Raw genomic sequence first — 24,396 nt, 5'->3', positions numbered from 1 at the left:
TTACAGAGTACGAATTTTCTAATTATTTTATAAAACTTTCAAACACGTTTCAGTTGCAACTTCAAAATTACCAATGTGCCTCACAAGCTTTTAAAACACTTTATAAACTATTCATGTACTAAATGCCTTTTCCAGGACTGTTACAGATTCCTTAATAAAATATGTATCAGATCAAAATAATTGAACATAAATACCATTAATATTATAGTTAATCCCAATAATTAACACTGGGCTTGTCAATGTGGTTTACTTAGAAAATTAATAATTTTATCTAATTTTTGTCACTTCTCTATTACGAGTTTTTTTTACAACTCCCTCTTTTAAACATTCTGTCTACAGACACGAAAACATGTGCTAAACAACACGACCTTAATACGAATCACATTAGTGTACAAAAATAACAGCGATACGTTCAGGTAATGTTTAAAATAAAACTTTGTATTAGATCCGATGATTACAACTGCAGAAGCAAACGTTAAACAAAAAGAAGAATCGAAGTATTTATGCTGACTTATCACAGACCGTAAGAACTGAGCAGAAAATCATTTCTAAATATAGTATTAATGTATACTCATTGTATACAGCTTTCGGCCCGGCGTGGCCAGGTGGTTGAGGCACTCGACTCGTTATCCGAGGGTCGCGGGTTCGAGTCCCCATCACACCAAACATGCTCGCCGTTTCAATTGTGGGGGCGTTATATAGTTACGGTGAATCCCACTATTCGTTGGTAAAAGAGTAGTTCAAGAGTTGGCGGTCAGTGGTGATGACTAGCTGCCTTCCCTCTAGTCTTATACTGCTAAATTAGGGACGGCTAGCGTAGATAACCAAAAACCAAACCGTATACAGCTAATGTGCATACATATGACATGTATATAGTTTTTTCTTACATGAATGAACATGTAAAGAACTGATTTCACTAAAAGTGAACGAATATGATTATTCACATCATATTTTCAAGCGCAGAAGTAATGTTACAAAGAAATACGAATGTTTACATGCCATGAATTAGTCAACTCGGTATATAACAAAAACAATTTTATAAAGACGTTTATTTTAATAATATAATATTGATGTATATCCATCGTATAAAGCTGATGTGCGCGTATATGTATGACATTTTAGTGTTTTCCTACATGACTCAGCGTAGATCAGCTTTGTGAAAGTAAATGTAAAGCGGTCTTGTCGCGTTTCGGTAATACTGTACAGCGGTTACTGTGGGAAAGTATGTTCTTAAATAACTGGAAAACCGTCTGGTATACAGCAGGCTAACGGCTAACACTTGCTGGTTTCACTTTGTATTATATTGGTTTTTCATAAACTATAATTTTGCGTTTTAAAATTATTTATAAAATATATTATTTTTGCTTGAATTGCTCGTGTTTGTTATTTTGTCTGGAAATATTGTGTAGCTTAACACGATAAAGAATATAGATATTACTACTGCAAACTAAAAACATACCTGCTAGTATACACCACTTAAATAGACAAAAGTAATCAGAAACGTAGATGCAACAATACAGAATATAAAACAATAATCCTTGTTTGTGACTGTATAGTATGTTTATAATACATCAACAATAAAACCAAAAACAAATTACATTGTAAAAAAATAAAGTTAATCCTACATCAAGTTATTTACTAAACTGGCGATAGAAATATAAAAATAATCGTTTTTATTTCAACCTAAACAATCAGTCGTGTTGTTTTTGATCGTTAATTTGAGAACTGTCAATTATTATGGTTTTTATCTCTCAAAAACTTTCAAATATTGTCAAAGATGTCATTGAATTGAAAATGGATTAATATATTTTAATAAAATTTATTAAAAGGCAAAAACATATTTAAATTATGCACAATATTTTCTACTAAACAGAAGTTTCACAAAAATCTGATAAATGACGTAAAAAATTCTGATATCGAATTTGTCAAGCGAAACCTGATATTGTTTATTTTGACATTAGTATATTATATTTACTTATATTATAAAAAGTAAAAAAATAAGAAAATTATTAAGATTTTCGTCGATTAAAAACAAAATATTAGACTAGTTAATAATATCATAAATAATTCTGCCAAATCTAATTCAATGTCTGAAGACTACTAAAAAGAACGTATAAGTATTGTTAGGCCTAGCACGTAAATGTAAATACCTAAAACCAGACACACATGTTGATTAAATTACTTACTCAATATCTACTTTTCAAGTGACTTGTGCGAGGTAATTATCCATATTAAAAGTTATAAACCCATCATTACCAGATAAGCAACTACTAATTTCAGCTGAGATTGCCTGTTCCAAGCTCAGATAAATGAGAAGCCTTATATGTTGTAACAGATGTTTATTACTTTTCTATCATTATCAGTGATAATAAAACATGATAACTGTGTTCAATTTTGTTTATATTATGTCCAGAAAAGACAAACATTAATTATGTTCAAACGTCTATTGTGTAAGCGATCTCACAAGATCTAAATATAAAAACATTTCATAATCAAACAAATCTCGGTGTTCCATTATAGCATTTCTTGATCAAACAAATCTCAGTATTACTTTAAAAATGTTTAGTGATCAAACATATCTTGGTGTTACATCGAAAAGACTGGGTTTAAACATGGGTGTATTGCGGTAATACATTTTTCAACAAAAATAACGAAACTATTTCATATGTTGGTTAATTTTGTACACTCATCAGTAAAAAGATGGACAAAAAATCCTCGCTTTCGTGAGTTTACAACCAACTATACTTGACACGAAAGTTTGTTATGAACAACGTAAGCACTGTTTGAGAAGAGATTTTTATCCATATTTCCGTATTTATTTATGTTTGATACATTAACATTACATAAATGAAATAATTCCAAACACGTAATTTCCAGAATTAACAAAATATATTTTGTTTAGTATACGTTGAAAATAAAGGTGTTTCAAAGGTTTAGTTTTAAGAACCTTAAAATAATGAAAACAGTTTATTATTAGTTGGTTCTTACTAGTTAGTTCCTCAGTTATTGCGAATACAATAAAGTAAATATATTATTGCTGTCTTACTCATATTAAATCATATAATTTAAATCAGATAACATTTTCAAAGAAGAACATCTCTCGTATTATCATTGTTCCATGTTTATTTTAGTCTTTTTTTTATGTAACGAAGACCTATACGGAAACAAAAATCATTTGAAACTTTCATATTCGTTCTACCAGAAGACATCAAGTGGCCAGTGATAAATAACTGCTCATCTGCAAATGAAAGGTAAAGATAATTTGTTATCATGGAAACCAGAGAGCTAAGTAACACGACCTATTAATTATTATTTTCAGTTACTTTATTATTATAAATTTGACAGGTATCTAACATTTAAATTTATGTATTATTTTTGTTTGTAATTAAGCACAAAACTGCACAACAAGCTACCTGCGTTCTGTTAACCACGGGTATCGAAACCAGGTTTCTAGCGTCATACGTCCGCACGCATTTCGCTAGTGGGTGGTGGTATTATTTTGTGAGGAAGCAAATTCTTAAAATGATTAACGTTGACACTAAAGCCACCTCAGAGCTTAGATTTTGGCTTTATTTTTATTACACTTCTGTTTCTATTCTTCGTGTTTCAAGATTAAAAGTTTTATAACATAAAATATCCATTTTTTTTGGCCCGGCATGGCGTTCGACTCGTAATCTGAGGGTCGTGGGTTCGAATCTCCGTCGCACCAAACATGCTTGCCCTTTCAGCCATAGGGGCGTTATAATGCGACGATCAATCCCACTATTCGTTGGTAAAAGAGTAGCCCAAGAGTTGGCGGTGGGTGGTGAAGACTTGCTGCCTTCCCTCCAGTCTTACACTACAAAATTAGGGACGGCTAGCGCAGATAGCCCTCGTGTAGCTTAGCGCGTCATTCAAAAACAAACCTTTTTTTCAATATTACTGAAGTTAAAATGTCACAATGGATGTGGTTACTAATAAAAAGTTCAGTGAAACAACGTTTTACAAATCTGTTTCGAGAGCGTTTCATATCCTAAAAATTGTACATATGAAAAACAGAAGAGGAGGCACTTCGAGGTCTTTTATCTTGACTTGAATACACTTCAGATTAATATATACTGAATTTTATTTGTATCTAAAACAAAGTACACAATAAAAAGACGTATAAAAATACGTTATTACAATATAGTGTTGATAAAACAGATATATCCACAGTTTTTTATCCATCTATAATGGATAATCCATTTATAATTTCATCATCAGATCCCAGTGGATCGGTAGCGTAGTGAGAGTTATTTAGTTAGTAAGGATATATTTCCGAAGTCATTTTCCTTCGAAATATGAATTTTCTTTCTCACACTGGTTCAACCAAAAATGTGGTTTACACGATTCTTCTTTATGGAAAGTAAAACCCATTTAAATTGCAATGAAAAATGGGTGACTATAATAAGTAATCATGTTAAAGGCTTGGGAAATATCTTGTTCAGTTACATACATTAAATTAAGCGACCGTGAGAAGTCAGAATTACAATTCATACGAATTAGTTTGACGTACTTAAGTTACGTTGTAAATTTTTATTCGTAAGCGAAATATTACCATTAGAAGCCATCTCAGCATCAAACAAACTCATGGTTTCGCCCAACTGTGTGAAACCCATGCTATGAAGTTTAAATTCTACGTTTTGTGTGACATTCTTCGGTCCCATGCTGGCACAGTGGTAAGGATTTATAACTCTAAAATGAAGGGTGCGATTCTCCTCGGTAGACTTAACAGATAATCTGATGTGGCTTTGTTATAAGGAAACGCACACACATTATCTGGTTAAAACCAAACCCCCTTTTTTATGGTAAAGATATCAGTAGCACTAGGGAACCTGTATCATCCATTTATTGAAAGTAATTGTGGTTACAACTGACAAATATACTGTTCTTTTATCCATGATAAATATTTTCCTTCTAAAGTATTTGTTTGTTTGTTTTGGAATTTCGCACAAAGCTACTCGAGGGCTATCTGTGCTAGCCGTCCCTAATTTAGCAGTGTAAGACTAGAGGGAAGGCAGCTAGTCATCACCACCCACCGCCAACTCTTGGGCTACTCTTTTACCAACGAAAAGTGGGATTGACCGTCACATTATAACGCCCCCACGGCTGGGAGGTCGAGCATGTTTGGCGCGACTCGGGCGCGAACTCGCGACCCTCAGCTTACGAAGCGCACGCCTTAACGCGCTAGGCCATGCCAGGCCCCTTCGAAAGTAAGTACAGTAATTTAAACGTATCAGGACAAGTAACTGTTAAACAAACTGTAGACGTGGAGTACCTTTATAATTTCTCCCACATTCTCTCTCTCTCTCTACATGTATATAAATGTAATTTCTCTACCTTTATGTAGATTGTTCATTATTAAAACACACTTGTTAAACAAACAATACTCACACGGTGGAAGTTGAGTTCACTAAAAAGAGCCAAAGCCAGAAGTTCTACAAATCCAGCATATTGCACGAGCCTGAGGAATTCCTGAAAATAAAGCTTTAATGTAAACTCGCTTTTTAAAATAATAAATAAAAGTATTAATTTTTTCAGAATGTGAAAAAAAAACTTCCATTTGACTTTAAACATAGACTTGCAGCACCATAAATAAAATTTAGGCTTAGTTTTGAAATGTGCTTTTTTGAATATTTGCTTTTTATACCTTAACAATAAACAAAAGTACTTTGAATATTAAACATTGAAAAATCGGTAAAACAAGGTATGTAAAAAAATCTCATAAAGTATCATTACGTTTTGCGAAGTTGTTGTAGCGAAACGTAGTGGTAGTTTATTTTGTTTTTAATATTATTTTAGGTTTTGTCAACTCTTTTTTTTGTTACCTTATATAACGATAAAAACAACCATAGAAGACCAGCAGAGTAAATTATTTATGTTATCATTAAAGAAGAACTAAATAAAGCAAAACTGAAACATATTGAAAAAAATCTATCTCTTATCGAGTAACTTCAAGAAATGAACGAATAAAAAATTGCAGAGAAATATCGGTTTCATCCCCAATAAAAGGTTGATTTTGTGCTAAACAGCTAATTACTGAAATATCGTGGAAAACTGGTTCAACATTATACTTTTTTCCATGTGCATTTTCAAAAGAGTAGGTCAATATTTTGTGGTTATTAGAGCTGATAATAAAAAAACACACACTTGACAATGAATAGCTGATAAAGTTTACTATTCTACAAGCTTCCCTAAGGTATGATTAATTAATTTCAACGTCATACACCTTAAGTTATTAAATACATAAATATTATATATCGAGTTTTATACGAGATATTATAACAAGGTAGGGTTTTATTTATTTCCCAATGGCAATTTATATCACGACAGAAATATTGCACTGTTTTGAAATCGGCAGTGTTGATTAGGTTGTGGAAACCACATAAATTACTGTAAAGGTGCTTTGCTGTCAACAGTTATGAATGAAAAAAACATCAACTTATAAAGAAAGTACGAAGCACTGGTAAAGTTTAAAGCTTCCCACTAGTACAGCGGTAAGTCTACGGATTTACAACGCTAAAATCAGCGGTTCGATTCCCTTCGGTAGGCTCAGCAGATGGCCTGATGTAGCTTTGCTGAAAGAAAACACACACACAATGTAGTTTAAACTAAATATTAATAAATTATGTCAGTGAAATATCTCCTTTTATTGTCTTTTTAATGCACATTAGGCTACATGAAAAAAACATTACAAGTCTTCAGAGACGTGTTAAAGGAAAACTACTTTTTCTATTGTTATGTTACTCTAACTTGTTCCATCAATCAATGATTATACATGGTTTAAACCGTTTCTTCCCTTTAAACATCTTCTGTGTTACGATATTTCAAAATATCGCTCAACACTACCTAGAAGTAGAACTCTTAAACGTGTAATATGTGAGCCTTTATTTGGAGAATAAGATGTCTGTTAGGTTTCAAACAAAAGCGCCCTGGTGTGGCCAGGTGGTTAAGGCACTCGACTCGTAATCTGAAGATCGCGGGTTCGAATCCCCGTCACACCAAATAAGCCCACCCTTTCAGACCTGAGGACGTTATAAATTGACGGTCAATCCCTCTATTTGTTGGTAAAAGAGTAACCCAAAAGTTGGCGGTGGGTGGTGATGACTAGCTGCCTTCCCTATAGTCTTACACTGCTAAATTAGGGACGGCTAGTACAGATAACACTCGAGTAGTTTTGCACGAAATTTCGAACAAACAAAACAAAATCAAATAAAAGCGAGTAATGCACGTTCTTTTCTTTGGAATATGTCTTTTCGTATGAAGCATACTGTTCTTGTGAGCTATCTAAATATCGTTTTTCTAGTTCTAGTGCGCCATTATTCCTTCACTAATATACTTAAGTAAGGTCACTGATATTATTTTAGTAAAGATAGTACAATAAGTATACACATTTAAACGTCTTTTGGTTATATCCAGTGATAAATGTTAAATTATAGATTGACTTTAGTTTTAAATACTATGAAACCATTTATTTTACATTAGTTTATTTGAATATTACTGAATTTTTAATACAGTGTTCAATATTTCTATTAATCAGATTGATTAATAATGTTTTAAATCTGTTGTCACCAAGAGACATAGTTATAAGAACAAGAAAGTTAATTTATCGTTAATAACTTTAGCACATCAAACCCACATTTCTTTCGATAATTTTCATAAACACCATGGAACTTATGACACTTGTAACCCAAGTTCACTGCAATATAAGAATTTCATTGTTTAATTTGTTTTAATTAATTAAAAGGGATAAAGTAAACAATCATCAAAAGACAATTACACATCTTCCTAGTCATTTTCTCAGCCCCCCAGTGGCAGAGTGGTGTCTGTAGACTCACGCCATTAGAAACTAGGTTTCGATACTCGTGGTGAGGAAAGCACAGACATCTCATTATCTAGCATTGTACTTAATCACAAAACAAAATATATATATCTTCTTCTCTTCCATTAAAACTGTATTAATCAATTTTCTCTCCAAGTAATTTGTTTTGTATGATCTTGTGGCTAATTATATATTGTTGATACATGGTATGTTTGTTCTTGTTTCTTTGCATTTTTAATAAATGATTAATAGTTCAATTATTTCCATTATGATGAAATAATGTTGGATAATATCAGTAACAATACAACTTTAGGTCTATCAAACTTCGTGAGAATATGAAACACAAAACAATTATGAGCAAACTATAATAGTAAGAAATTTTGATTATACATTTTCTTACCCACATTTTGTCAATAATTATTGCAATCAGTAAAAAGTGAATTAAGCAATGAGCATTGGAAACTCTCCAGAACCACATGATGATCCAGTTGAAAGCTGACTTTAGTTGTTCATTCTGTGCTATCTACCAGCAACAATAATACAAAACCATTTATATCTGATATTCCACAAAATACTAATAGCATTTAATTTATTATATAACACACATTTTAAGTTGACATTTACAGAATACATTACGTTTGTGCTTTTTGAAAGTGTACTAGTCATTATGGCGTTGTAGACTTAGTGTTAGATTTCGTCGTTCATCTAAATTTGATATTTTTAACTCTAGCAACACCTTAAATCTAAATGGCCAAGTCATTACGACCATTAATTTAGAACTACTGACCATAGGCAAACAGCTAGCAGAACTAATCGCTTATGTAGTTACTCAAGTTAAAAGTAATGTTGATTATCAGATTTATAACCCCTCATAGCTGAAAGTGTAGGCTTGTTCAGTTGCAAGTCGAGGTTCGAATCTTAGACCTTAAAGTTTAACTCTAGGCTACTTTTGGCATCGTTCATTCGTTATTTTATTTTTAATTCCAGTCAGAAGTTACTAAATGAAAAAGTTTTAGGACCTCATTAATCTGTAATTGAACTGCCATGTTTGTGATTGATTGTATCCCGTTTGATGCTATACGTTTGGTTATCAGTTCGTAAAACACCAAAAATAAACACACATAACAAAATACAGTACAGCTACGTAGCAGACTGAGCTTTTCATCAGTATTAGACTACAATATTATGAGTCCTTAGTGAGGATCTGAAGTTAGTAATTACACAAACTATTGTCCTCTCTGAAGTAAACTTATTGGCATTATATTTAATAACAAAGACGACTTAACTATTAAGAAAATATGTTACACATTTGGATTTTCTTTCAAAACAGCGTAGATCGGGTGGATTTGAGTCTCTGTCAACTGTACGAGCGTTATGACAAACATTAATATCTGTCTTATACCTTGTTACTGACCCTATAAATACATACCATAAAGATGAAACTGGTATGCTAGCAATATCAATGTGATACCGTTTATTATAAGGTTGTAATGATGAATCCATAAGTTGACGTTCTAAGGAGAGGCAGGTTTCATTAAGTACATGTAACTCCTTAATGGATAGAGATATAAGTTAATTGTTTCACCAAAAAGTATCTCGCATTTAACCAAATTCAGAAAGGTATACATTGTAAATCTCTTCTTAGTTTTGTAACTAATAATATCGAAAATCCATATTTTGAGGAGTTAGAAACTTTGCTATAAATGAACCGGTTCACATCTTACTTTGATGTGAAGGTTAGGTTTGAAACACCGACACATAATATTCTTTAGAATGTCGTTTATCTCCATAAATAGCTACTTCTAAGGTTATGGGTCATGTTCCTTTGTATATATAATTGTCACGCAGGATAAACCCATCCGACGCATTTTAACATTTTTACTTTTACAAAATACCAGATTGTGAACATCTTATAGGAATTATTTGGTATTGTTTGTAGGGAAAATAACAAAGTATTATCCACACAAGTTTGTATTGTTCTCACAGCCAAAGGTTCTAAGGGAGTTATATCCATTCTGGTTATGTTGGAGTAACACACACTAATTGTATCACCATAAGGCGGAAGTTCAGTAGTGTCAGCTACGCTTTTATGTAAAATAGTCCAAAGAGTAGCATCACATTTCTAACAGCTGGCTCAAATACAAAGAAAAAAACTTTACTTCAGAACATCAAAAGTTAACCAATTTTTGCATGTTACAGGTTTTGCCCTTGACGATAAAATAGAGTATCATGTACCTGTATTACAGCTGTCATTGTTGAAACCTCCTGCATATATAGACATATTATATGTTAATGCTACTTAGCTTTTAAGACTAAATAAAATGCGTAATTTGCATATTTTACGAGATCACGAAAAGATGGTGATCTCTAGAAATATATTTATGCTAAAAAAGTAATTTATTTTTAACCAGAATTTTCAAACGAAAACATTGCATGATTTTTCAGAACACGAACCACTAATTTAATATTTTGGGAAGCTTTCAGTGTTGAGATAACACACACTTTAATAAAAATAAAAGATAAAAAACAAGTTGTCCAGAATTTTCAATCGTCGGTAAAATGAAACTGCTTAATTTACAATTTTCACAGGAATTATTTTTAAGGAAACCCAAATGAAAAAAACAAACAAACTAAAACTAAAAGACAAAACGTCTGAATAATCGTTATTTTTACATGGATAATAAGAAGTCAATTAATCTTTTTATTCGCACATTACTGTGCAAAACTGTTAGCACAAAAGAACATTTTGTTATTTTTTGAATTTCATGGGACTAATTCCTTTATGCCATTAGAGAAGGCCCAGCATGACCAGGTGATAAAGATACTCGACTCGTAATCTGAGGGTCGTGGGTTCAAATCCCTGTCGCACTAAACATGCTTGCCCTTTTAGCCATGGGGGTGTTATAATGTGATGATCAATCTTACTATTCGTTGGTAAAAGAGTAGCCCAAGAGTTGGCGGTGGGTGGTAATGACTAGTTACCTTCCTTCTAGTCTTATATTGCTAAATTAGGGACGGTTAGCGCAGATAGCCCTCGAAATCTTTGCGCGAAATTCATACCAAACCGTTACAGAATGCAAATTTCAACACTATGGTAATGCTTCTCTGATCTCTGTTGACAACTGAATGAGCCAGGGTCAGAATATTTATCGTTCTTTAGAATTACCATATACTTGTATCGAGGATATGTCATAAGGGTACTGCTTGATTAAATACACTGATCAAATGTTGAGTCAGAAATAAGTGTCATGGTACCCCATGGTATAGTGTCTTAACTATACAGATAGAAGATAGCATATGATAGGGGTACATACTAGAAGAAATCAATTTAATGTCATTTCACAAACACACCTTGATAAAAACCATGCTTAACACTACATATTACTCTTTTTGCCATGAGACGGCCTCAAAAGCGTACAGAACTTTTAGTAGAGCAGAAAGTTTGTATAAAAGCTTTATATGATGCTGGTTGAACTTTCTGACAAATTGTTACAGACTTAAAATGATTCCTAAAACACTGTCAAGTATACCATAGATCGTGAGAACCAGACAAGTAAATTTGACTATAGGAAAGGAAGAGGCAGGACACCTAAACTCAATGATACTGATGGTAAGTATCTTCGTTCATGCAGCCTTTTGGTTAGGAGGAAAACTGTTACTTATCTCTAGCATGAAATAAACGACCATGTACTAAATTACTGAAAAGTATTCAGACATACAGTGCCAAGAATGTAATGTTTGGTCGTGTAGCAGTTAAAAACCTTTACTTCAATTTTCAGATATTGCCAAGAGATAGAAATGTGCTAGAAAGTACAAAAACTGGACTATTGATGATTGGAAAAGAATGTTATGAACGGATGAGTCCAAGTTTGAAATATCTAGATAAAAGCTTAGGTTGTACGTCCGACGGAAGAAAGGTGAAAGATGCTTATCTCAAAGTACAGCACCTACCATGAAGTATGGAGGAGGCAGTGTGATGGTTTTGAGGAGTTTTGTTTTTCCGCTGAGGTGACTGGAAATGTTTGTATAATAGATGAAATAATGGATAAGCGTCACAGTATACTCAGGGATTTTCGTACTATTAGTATAGAATTCTACTACCAGGAATATGATGACCCCAAACATTCATCCAATCTACTCAAAAATTACGTAGCTAAGAAAGAACCTGCTGGAGTCATTTAAATTATCTAATGCCCCCACAGGGCCTCGATCTAAACCCATTTGAGCAGATCTGGGATTTGATAGACTAAAAACTTGACAAATCAAAAGTTACTCCCAAATAAACTTTACGGGAGTGTACTATAAACATTTAGAGCAAATTCCCAAAGGACACTTTTACTAAATATATTCCAGCAATGCTTGAAACACTGTCTACAGTTATTAACACAAAAGGGACGCACAAATTAAATAACTGCTTGTTAAGCTCAAGCATTTCCACTGGGTTTCTTTTGTACTAAATATGAAGATAAAAGCTTAATGTTTCAACTGTGATTTACCTTCCACTGTTCTTTGAAAGTAACCTGAAATCTAATTTTTGACTTTGTCCTAACACTTTTGTACAGTACTGTATATACAAAAAAAAAAACATTTTTAAACTTTCTTATACGCTCTAAGTCCAGGCAATTAAAATGAATTCAACATAATTTTAACGTGTTTTTTTTTTAGTTTTTGCACAATAAACTATTTTATTATAAGAGACAAAAATCAATTAAAATATGTAGATTCCTGGAAACTAATGTTGAGTGATGTTATTTTATTATAGTTTTGTCATTGTTAATGCTATAACCAAAAACTGTACAATAGGAAAAAAATTAAATATATAAAGTTTACTTTATGTGTGTGTACAATGAGTTTTTCCTCATCGAAATAATTGACGTTTGAAATTCTTTCCTTATAAAGAGTGATGTTTTAATATAAGATATGTCAATTAAAACTGAAGAAATTTAACTTGAAAATATCTAACTGAAGACAATTCAATATTTTAGTTACTACTATACAAAATTAAAAAAGTTTATATAGTTACACCCAACAATTTTAAATAATATTGGTTCATCAACATTTCATATGTTTTGCCAGCATTGAAATACTTAGTTTATACAAAAATCCTTAAATTAAGGCATAGATATAAATAAATTTTCCAATGTGGATTTTAAGCCTTTCATTAAACAATACAAAATGTTTAAATATCATCTTTATTTTAAAATTATTTTTGTTTGCTGAAGAAAACAGATAAAAATATCTGGTTTCAAATGCTTATTATAAGTTTTATGCGCATGACGTTAAAAGACATTGAGCAAATTTTTGTCTTGTTTTACAATACCCATCATGTTTGTTATTGTTACACTTCTAATAAAGTTCACTGTCAGCATACAATGCTTCTCTTACATTTCTAAGAAAATTTATTATTAACATACCATATTTTTCTTACACTTCTAATAAAATTCATTATTAGAATATCATGTCTCTGACAAAGATTTGCAATAAAGTTTATTACAGCAATACCACACTTCTTTCATACTTTCATACTTTCAGCCCAGCATGGCGAGGTGGTTAAGATACTCGACTCGTAATCCGAGGGTCGCGGATTCGAATACCCGTCGCACTAAACATGCTCGCCCTTTCAGCCGTGGGGGCGTTATAAGTGACGGTCAATTCCACTATTCGTTGGTAAAAGAGTAGCCCAAGAGTTCGGAGTGGGTGGTGATGACTAGCTGCCTTCCCTCCAGTCTTAAATTGCTTAGTTAGAGACGGCTAGCGCAGATAGTCCTCGTGTAGCTTTGCGCGAAATTCAAAAACAAACAAACAAACATACCAATTTTCATACTTTCAATAAAATTTGTTATGAGAATACTACGTTTCGGTTGCATTTCTAATAAAGTTTGCTACTTAAACGACACGTTTATTTACATTTCTAATAATTTTTTTAGAAAGCCATATTTCTGTCCTTACCGCTTTTCCAATAGTAGACTGGGGAGTTTCCAGAAGTTCTGAGTAGTTGTGAATATATCTGTCCCACAAAAAGGCACTTAGCCCGACTTGCATTCCGAAACAGAAAACAAGACAAAATAAACTATCTGTACAATTTGTTAAGCTTTCATTATATACTCCATTCTTTTGTACGTAATCTTTACAGGACGAGACGCGTTTGGGTGGCCTCCGACGAATATGAAATAGACATCCTATAAGAAAAGTTGTAAACCCGAGTGTGTCAATCAGACCGTCAACTACGTAACCAGAAGTAGAACGTAGCGAAACGTGCTTTACCATACCCATCCGTGATCGAGCAACTATGCCATCCAGTGCATCACACCAAGTCCGAATCTCGAATAATAGGACGGCAATGCGATGTCTGGTGAGATTATCAGAGATTATACACTTCGCTGCGACCACAGCAAACATTAGGCCGATCAAACTTATCATGTTGGGGGTGATGATGTTACACGTTTCGCTGAAGCTTGTTACCTGGAAGACAGGAAAAATAATTCTGAAATGTCACGTTTTATTGTTATGTTGTGTTGGAAAAAAAGATCAGAATCAGAAATATACAATGCTGTTACTCTCGATAACACACATTAAACCTTTAATGTTTTTTACAAACAAAACAACATCTAACGTTATCTCTCATGATATACGTTTTGTGAATCACAAATTTAAAAAAAAACAAAACGTAAAAAATGATTCTATTGGTTGAAAGGTTTCTTGAGAAACCAAAATCTTGCCATAAATCAAAATTTTCTAACGTGAAACAAGTTCCGATGTTATTACATACTATTCTCAGTTTGTTTTTCACACATAATAGATAATACTAGTATAAAAGCTCATCAAAAATGATGGAAAACCAAAGCGTACCAAATCTGAATCATCCAACATGCATGTGAAATTTTTTCGTCCGTAAACAGACCTAGAAGAAATGTCCTTCTATTTTTGGTGAACCAAGGCTTATCACGATAATATCTTTACCCTAAAGAATGTCTCTTTCCAGCATTGTTCCTTATTCCAGCATTCATTTATCAAAGTTATTTTCTTATCATATTAATTTCATTACTACAATGGTTCTCCTAAGCCTACATTTATTGTAAATAATTAATTATCGTTCAAAAACGTCTCTTCACACCAACCAACAAATTAATTTTACCCTATGCTCAGTGTACTCAGCAGATAGCCCGAGGTGGCTTTGCTAAATGAAAACACACACACACTCTGTGTTAAATAAATCAATGATATTAAAACTCCATTCTTGACAGGCTTTTATAACGAAGAAAAAGTGTTGAAATTTAGGAGCTATTTATGATTGTGTTAGCAAATGAGTTAAACTAAAATGGGAACTTACAATGAAAAAGGGGAAGTATAATAGGAGCATGGCCAGGTGGTTAGGGCGTTCGAATCGTAATCTGATTGTCGCAGGTTCGAATTCATGTCACATCAAACACGCTTGCCCTTTCAGCCGTGGGAGCGTTATAATGTCACGATCAGTCCTACTATTCGTTAGTAAAATAGTATCCCAAGAGTTGGCGGTGGGTGGTGATGATTAGCTGCCTTCCCATTAATCTTACACTGCTAAATTAGAGACGGCTGGCGAGATAGTTCTCGAATAGCTTTGCACGAAATTAAAAAAAAAATACTCATGAAATTCGTGTGTGTGTGTGTGTTTTCTTATAGCAAATCCACATTGGGCTATCTGCTGTGTCCACCGAGGGGAATCGAACCCCTGATTTTAGCGTTATAAATTCGTAAGCTTACAGCTGTCTCAGCAAAGGACACAAAAGTAGAAAATTTGAGTGTAACCAACTTACAGACTAACATAATATTATTGTTGTGATATTAAACAAAGAGGATTGGCTGTTTTGGTCTCCTTCTTACAACTAGATGTCATAGTTGACTTAGTTCTTTACAACTTGCAGATCTATATGTCTTTAAAAAATTGTAATTTACCACTAACACTAAATTTGTATCCAAGGACGGCTGGTATGTGTATTAACACTTTTACCAAAATAAAGCAGAGAGCAACTTTTTGACCTTCTTAGGTCATCTTCAGGTGCTCCTAGGCAAAAATAAAAACCTAACATTTCCGTTTATTAAGTAGTTAGGTCAAAACAACTCAATACGTAACAAGCATCCATGTCCTAAAAAACTTATTAGCCGTTTGAAAGAATACACGTATATTGAAAGTAAGAACAATATTTTTATTTCATTTTTAAATAACAACAATTACTTATGGGCACTGTTGGGCACTGCATAGCTTCTTAAACCTTGGAATCAGATTGCATACCGCCACTCTTATTTCTTGTTCCACAATGATATTCGCTTTTAATCACAGCAACCGCCGAAAAACCAGCTTCGCAGAGATATGACGTATTAAATGTAATCAGAATTCGCTGAGCTTTAGCGCTTAGCAGTGAATATTCATCTTTTACTTATATCCAAAACTCAGTTAATTCCATGCTGCCAAATTTTGTTTTTAAAGTCTTGTCACAAGACAGCTCAATAAGAGCTGTACCTTTACTGCAGAAGTAAATTCAGATGGGACATTTAGCCTTGAATGGGTCTTAGATCCATGCAAACTTCTCCATATCTTCTGTAAAGTAATTTTCAAAACAGTCACTAAGTTGTGTTAGGTGCTCCTCAAAAACAGGTTTTAGTTCGTGGGTCAGATCAATTTCATTAGATGTAACAAACTGCTGCAACAGGGGAAAACAGTTTTTGTCATCATCTTCATTCATTTTTCTTCTCCATAGGAGTAACTTTTTTCTGAAGGCTGAAACCAAAACCTTCTCTGCAAGTTTCAGAATGTGCATGTTGATTCCTTGCAGAGAGATATTCAACACATTTAGTTTTTCGAAGAGATCGCAAAGGCATGCTAATTTTGACAAAAATCAGTATCCAAAAAGTATTTAGCACATTTGTGTAATTCTTCGAGACAAGAGTAGAGTTCCTGTCGTGATTCGAACACACAAAACAGTACATTCTCACGGGAGAGCCATCGCGAGCTACACTAGTACAACAAAGATATGTACTCAGATCCCATATGCTCACACAGTTTGTTTTTTTAAAAACATCGCCTACTGTGGCTGAGTTTTTATAAAGTTCACCACTTTCAACATACTTTCCAGGACTAGATACAGTGGAGGACTCAGGTGCTTTGACGCAAGGGCTTACCTGTAGATTGTGCAGTGGATCAACAGTGCATCAAGAGCTTTGCTTCGTATGAGTGCCTGCAATCCTCCATAACAGCCAGACATAGAGCAGACGTCAACGCACTTAGTCAGTCTAAGTTGTCTTCACGCATAAAACTGTCAAGGATCTCAAACAAGTCTCATGCCTTTGTACCTGCAATAATACTTTTACATAAAGAGAAAGCCCTCTACAATTTTGTCCCCATCTACGAACAGTGTGCAGCAAATCAAATGAGCATCCTTGTCACTATCTGTCGCCTCATCTAGCTGTAGCTCGATTCCTTCCCTTTCTTTCTTTTTTTTTTTCAATTAGGTGATCGTCGAGGTATTCGGCCATGTGTTGGATTCTACGACTGATAGTATTGTTGGATAAAGGCACCTATGGAAGCAATCTTCCCGCAGATTTACCAACCATAATGTTCATCATATCCACTGCAGCCAGTAAAATCAGTTTTTTTGCGATTGTGTGAGGCTTTTTACGATGCTAACAAAGCATTGCTTGGTATTGATACTTGTTTCAAAAACATATCTTTTTTTCAACTCTTTTAACTTTCTGTTAAAATAATCATGGGACTTACTAGCCATGTTAGGATGATTGGTCTCTAAGTGGCACTTTTAGTTTACTTGGAAGCTGGACTTTTGAGCCAAAACTTTTAGACATAGTACACACTGCAGACACTCTTCATGATAGACATCTGCCGAAGTAAACCCAAAATCTAGATGACTATCGTCATATTTCCATTTTTCACAACTTTTCTACTGGTCTGTGGTTTGCCATCCTTTTCTTCACTTTCACACTTCTTGTTAATGTTCAAAAATCTTTACATTTTTGTGCACAAGGACTAAAAATCAACAAAATAATTCCCTGAACTTTGCCAGACCTCAGAGACACTTGATCATAATACCCTTCAGTTATTTCTATTACTGACGGACCTGGAGAGTCGACAGGTATTTATATACAAAATCTAAGAAACGATAAAGTTCGAGAAGTTACTGGCGTAGCCGAAAGTACAAGTAAACAAAAACATATCTCTAAACAATCGAAAACGTCTCCTAAAGGAATGTAGCACGATCTAATTATTAAAGTGTGAACTACCTAGAGCTAGTAGTTCGAGAAGTGTCCGACAGATGTCAATATCGCGGTGTTTCCCTCAAAACTTTGAAATATACTGCGGCCCACAGTTTGGGAACCACTGAACTAGAGTCGAAACGGTTACGAGATTGTAGGGAGCGTTACAATTAGATGTTAGGTTATCAATTAATATAGGTATAAGGGTGTTCCTTTATGTTGGTTTAATTTTGGTTTGACTTGTTGTATATGTAGGGCTTCTTTGATTTTGCGTTTGTTTATATTTCTTTTCCTACTTAGTATCTGGGTGTTTTCAATGGTTAAGTTGTGTTTACTTGATTTGCATGCTCAGAAACGCGTGAAGGTTTTTGTGTGTGTGTTATTTGAATCTGGTTTTCATTCTTCTGCTTGTTTTTCCAATATAGAATTTATTTGGTGTTCTGTTTGTCAGTATAGTTGTTACGTAGTATGGACTTCAGTTTTGTACCTGATTTTTGAATAAATTTTGTGATTACTGGAATGTTGTGTTTTGTTATAAGTTTTTTTTTTTTTTTCCAAATATTAGTTAATTTTTCGTTGATGTTGATAATATACGGTATGCAGCAGTGTAAGGTTTTTGAAGTTTGTTCTTATTTCGGATTTGTTATTGCTTGTGTTGTTGATCCAGGTGTGTGTGCATAATTTTTCAACGGTTTTTGGAAGCAATTTGTTGATGTTGATGAAATGTTTTATTTTGTTGATTTCTTTGTTAATTTTATCTGGTGAGCATAGTTTTGTGGTTGCGTTTATTTGGTTTCTTACTATGTTGAGTTTTTGTTTTGTTTCATGTGCTGATTTCCAGGGAATGTATAGTTTAGTACGGGTGATTTTTCTCGTGATTTCTGTTTTTATTTGTGTGTCGGTTCTTGTGATCTTGAGGTTGAGAAATACTAATTGGTTAGTTTTTTTCTGTTTACAGGTAAACTTAATATTGGGTGTATATAGTTAACATGGTTTAAAAAACTAAGTGTATGTTCTGCAGATGTGAATCCAATAAATGTATCGTCAACATACCTGTACCAATAGAGTGGTGGGTGTAAGGCTGAACTGATCACTTGAGATTCAATCTGTGTTATAAAAATGTTTGGCTAGAACTGGTAACACGGAATTCCCCATACTTAAGCCATTTATTTGTAGGTAGTTTTGGACATTGAACATAAAGTTAGTTTTGATGGTAGTGAATTCTTATAAGGGTTGCTAAATGGTTGCTGGAGATGTGTATTAATGGGTTGGGGTCTTCAATATAAAGTTCTAAGGTTATCTTTAGTGATTGGGACTTTCTGCGATGAGGGAGATTACATCAAAACTGTCCATTAAGGTTTATGATTTAGTTGATTAAGAATACATTTAAATTTAAAAGAGTCTTTGGAAAAGGAACCGGCTGATGTTACATATTTAGAATATGCCCACGCTGTGTATTTACCTAAATTGTGGTTAAATGATACATAGATCGACATTTTGGGTCGTAGTGGATAATCTGATTAGTGAAGTGTGGGGGTGCTGTATAGTTGTGGTGTGCGCAAGTCAGTCCTGCGTAGGTAAGAATGAAGGTTCTCTAACATTGTGTTTTTTTTTATTTGTAGTACTATTTTGTTTAATTGGTTTTTACATGTTTTTATTGGATTTGTGTTTATTAGTTTAAATTTGTTTGTATCTGATAAAATGTTGTTCATTTTTTAATGTATAATATCATTTGTGGTCATTATAACTATAGCATTGCCGTTATCTGTTTTAAGTGTGTTGTTGTTGTTTTGTTTTAAATGGTTATTTATAGAATTAATATCTTTTTGTGTAAAGTTGTGTTTTAGTTTTCTTTTTTGTGAAGTTATAATGATGGTTTTGCGTGACAATTCTTTGAAAAAGTTGTTTAAGATACTGTTTTGAGGTGTTTCGGGGAAAAAGATGTTTTCAGTTCTGCCTGGAAAGATAGGTTGTTGGTTGTCGATGGAACTGTTGTCTAGGTTGTCTTCTTTTTGCTGGTTGTTTTGTTGGAGTTTTGGTTTGTGTAGGATGGATCACCAATTCTCTAGCTAGGTCTTCCAGACAGGCTTTCCTTTTGACGGGTGAAATATTTCTAGATGTTACCGCGAACGTGAGTCCTTTGTTGAGCAAATGTATCTCTTTGTTGCTTAATTGTGGGTCTGATCTGTTAATTACGAGCTTGGTTAATGGCTCGTCATGTTGGCACCTTAGTTTATCTAGTTTTTTATTGTGACGGATCTTCTTTTCTTTGTCGTTTTTACTCAGCCGTCCTGAGATACATTTTTACTTCACACGGGTTTGGGTTTCTCGTCATCACGAGTAACACTAAATTTATATTGTAAATAGCTCCCATTCTAGTAGCCTCTCCATGACGCAGCAGCATGTCTGTGAGCTCACACTGCTATAACCAGGATTTCTATACCCCAGGTGGGCAGAACACAGACAGCCCATTGCGTGAATTTGTGGATAAACCCAAACAAACAAGCCGTTCTAATATGATGTAGAAAAAGAAGAAATGTGAACATTACAAAATATGCAAAAGCTTGAGATAATTAAAAAGACACCAATGTTTGGAACGACATTAATTTATATTGAAATCGTGAGATAGCACTGGTCAAATATGGTTACTACTTTATTGTGCAGTCTTCTGCCTTATTCAGGATATCAAGTGCTTACACGTTGTGTGGAATGCATCAGCGATTCTGGTCTGTATGTCTGCAGTTAGTTCTTGACAATGAATCTTTATCTCAGGGGGCAGCGACGCTAAGACACTTTTTATAGTGGTGGCGTTGAAAGCTGTTTAACAAAACTATAAATCCTGTATATGATGGAATCTATTATTCAGTTGTTATTATTGTGTTAAAACGTGTTGGCAGAATCGGAAGGTGCGCAACACACCTATAATTTTAACAAGGGCATTTCACATCGTCAGTTCTAGCATCCTTACTAAGGAGTACCTTAAAGTGGGTTTTCGTGAATGCTTTGGCAAGGATAGCCCATACATACTCAATAAGGTTCTTACCCGATGAATGTCCAGGACATGGGAGACGTGAAATGTCCTGTGTCTCCTTCCATCTCATAGGTGTTTGTTTACTTAACTTATGTATCTGGAGATACTGTTATTCACTATTCTTGTTGAAGTGACTTTTTAATATAGACGCTAATTGTTTATACTTTGATTACATAATTTAATCTATTACGTTTGTCACTTTTTCTTATTGTAAATAGCAATGGTTGTTGATGACCAAGATCATAATACTGAAGATGACCATCAAGCTGATAGCTTAAACAACAATGAAAATGATGGCAACGATGACGAAAAATACGACTATGACAACGATAATGATCATGACGTAATAACTGAGAATGTTGTACGCAACTGATGATTACAGAAGATAATAATGACAACAATGGTGATGGCAATAATGATAATGATGGCGACGAAAGATGGTAACGATAAAGATGGGGATGATAAATTATGAATTATGGTGACGATAATCACGTTAAATATGATGATGATAATAGTCATATAATAAATGACAACGATATTTACTATGGCGCTAGTTGTAAATAAATATGGATTCGGAAATTTGTAGCTTTCTTTTTTTATGCAAATATAAGTAAAATAAAACAGTACTGGTCTAAAAGTAAGTTCTCACTGTTGTAATAGTTAGATAATCTTTAGCAACATACACTTTTATCTGATTTAACTGGTGTTTTTTATTACTGACTAAGTGATGTCTAAGACAAACATCTTCCATTATAAAAATTCAAAGAGCTCCACTGTGATTAATATAATTAAAAACTTTTAGTGCATGAGACGTTCTGATCAGAAATCTGTGTTATTCTTAAAGTCTAAATAAATTATTCTTCAACTCATGAAGTCCTATAAGTCCAAAACCGATAATATTGCCACAAATTAATTGTTAATTATAAACTTTTAATTAGCGAGGTTCTGTGTGTCACAGACGAACACACATCATTTACAGTTATAGAAATTTAGAGTTTCATATATTAAGTAACAGAAATGAGGCCGTCGTGACCTTTAGAAAATCAGAAACTATTTCTTAAAACATAATTATATATAAGAGAAATAAAAACAACTGATTCTGATAATGATTTGGAATTGAATAATTACTACTGTAAGTGCATCTGACGCACATTATATATATTTTAATAACTGACTAAAAATTAGCAGTTTTCTCTCATATGATGTGTAATAAACGTGCAACCACAAGCTAAAGTATAGAGATTTTAGAAAAATAATGTCACATACCATTAGCATATATTATATTTATGGTGACAAGTCAATACAACTAACAACTCTAACCATTTCTAGCTGTAGAGTAATTTCCAGCGTTAATATCTTTAACCCCCAAGAAACTTAATAACTTTCATTTTCAATTGAAGTCAAGAATATTATAACCTTTCAGGATTTTAGTAAATTTTAAAGTCGGTCGATAAAAACTTTTTTTTACGATTTTGGGGGTCATATTCGTAAAGCTTACAAATAAGACAATGATATAGTTAACTAAGTTATTATATTTAGTTAATTGGAGAAGGTGTTAATTACAAGCTTTTCAAGCATTATTTTCAACTTATAAGCTAACATTAAACCCATACAAGAACATGCATGTTTAACTACGTTTATTGAACGAACGTATACAGCTGTTAATATGAGACACAATATCTAAGCCAAGGAAGGTTTTACGACTACAAAATGAAACTCTCTAGCATTATTCTAATAAGTTTATATTTCATCCTAATTTTATCTTGTAAATCAGTAGCATGATTAAATTATTACATGAAGACAACCAGTTAGCTTCTACGCCATTACTTAGAAACTGTTCCACTAATCGATATGAATCTTTAGTTTTTATTTCTACAAGAACTATTTGAAACACATTTTGTAAATGTTGAAAAAAAATTCTTTTATCGAAACATCTTTGTTAGTCACTTTTAAACAAAGCAAAAGATATATTCTTCCAGACAACCATTTTTAGGAAGAAAAATATTTGATCATGGCACCTTCAAAGACGGATCTTTGGTGTATTAAAACAGACACACTGAGACCACTATATTACCTGTGACTCAGAAACAACGTGAACATAGTATCAATAATTTATTTGGAGTAGAATAACGTTTAATAATATAACATTAAAGGCTAAAGATATCACCTGTAACTCAGAAATTACATAAAATAGTTAAAATATTTTATTTGGAATAGAATAATATGACGTTACAAACCCAAACTTTGGAGGATATTGAACTTTTAATAAAGTATTCCTTTATCATATAAATACAAGTAGAAATCTGTATGCCTGTACTCGTAATCTTTCGACGGCAAAATGTTGTCCAAATATAAGACTTCAACAACCTTAAATTCAAAGTCATTTCATGAAAAATGTGTTATCTTTCTCAATTTCTTAATATATAATATTCAAACAAATACTGCTATGCAACTGAGATAGTAACATTACGTAACATACTCCATTAATCAAGCACTTGTTTTAAATACAAAAGATGTGTTGAGGTAAAAACATTTGCTCTAGTCATTAACTAAATACGCAAGAGAATATATTTTCTTAAGTATTACCCTGTAAATATAAATTATCACCTTTCGAAAACAAAGCTTAACTAGAAATCCCTCTATCATTGATACTGTCCATGCAAACTGACTGTTCAATAGTAAAGTTCGTGGGTTAGTTATTTCTAATATTAATTTCAAATACATTATGTACTTACATAATTGAATAACTGAGCTGTTGGGGTAACAATATAATTATTTATGGGATCCATCATCATCATCTTCACTGAGAGTCCCATGAATGGAGATAAACGTGAAGAATTGATGTTAGTTGGCTGTTCAGACTTGGGTTTTTTTAATAATGTGGGCACACGCTGAACATTAATGTAGAGAGATATGTCCATCCATAAAAAGTAAGTCATCAGTCCTGAGACGCATATAAAGACCCAACCTTGTTTAAACACTATATGACATGCAGACATACTACTAATGTTGTAGCTTATTGTTGGACGGTATAGCAGTTTGAATTGTGGGATCGAAAGAATCACTCGAAAGTTCGTCTTTATTTCTGAAACACAAAATAAAACACATTATTAACTAATGTGAAGTAATCACCAGTTCATCGAGAACATTTAAGTTAGAAAGTGAAATTACTTCTGTCATAACTACAATTTCTTACTTCTTCCCTCTATATTACTCTCTCATGGGTTAAAATATGAAAATCTATGAGACTGACACTCAAAAATATTCGCAAATAAAACTTTAC

The 24,396-nt window shown here is 33.2% G+C and overlaps 1 protein-coding gene across 1 annotated transcript; it reads right to left on the bottom strand.

The window, feature by feature from the left end:
• Window positions 1–5,379: 5,379 nt before the first annotated feature.
• LOC143248146 (ceramide phosphoethanolamine synthase-like) lies at window positions 5,380–24,169 on the bottom strand. The gene is made up of 4 exons (XM_076496577.1): window positions 23,849–24,169; window positions 13,790–14,302; window positions 8,241–8,363; window positions 5,380–5,493 (listed from the first exon to the last, which is right to left on the bottom strand). The coding sequence occupies exons 1-4, from the start codon at window positions 24,110–24,112 to the stop codon at window positions 5,380–5,382; spliced, it is 1,014 nt and encodes a 337-aa protein (XP_076352692.1). The 5' UTR covers window positions 24,113–24,169.
• Between the last annotated feature and the right edge of the window lie 227 nt (window positions 24,170–24,396).

This window comes from Tachypleus tridentatus, chromosome 4 (assembly GCF_004210375.1).
Source record: "Tachypleus tridentatus isolate NWPU-2018 chromosome 4, ASM421037v1, whole genome shotgun sequence".
NCBI classification, from domain to species: domain Eukaryota; kingdom Metazoa; phylum Arthropoda; class Merostomata; order Xiphosura; family Limulidae; genus Tachypleus; species Tachypleus tridentatus.
The sequence above is the reverse complement of the archived record's forward strand: the minus strand, read 5'-3'. Positions and strand labels throughout refer to the sequence as shown.

What these genes read in the sequence shown, in the direction of transcription:
- LOC143248146 (XM_076496577.1), bottom strand. Translation starts at nt 24,112, where the DNA reads ATGTCTGCATGTCATATAGTGTTTAAACAAGGTTGGGTCTTTATATGC. An exon ending in AGTCTACTATTGGAAAAGCG is followed by an intron (nt 8,364 to 13,789) that starts GTAAGGACAGAA and finishes TGTTGCTGGTAG; the next exon opens with ATAGCACAGAATGAACAACT. An exon ending in TAATTATTGACAAAATGTGG is followed by an intron (nt 5,494 to 8,240) that starts GTAAGAAAATGT and finishes CTTTATTTTCAG; the next exon opens with GAATTCCTCAGGCTCGTGCA.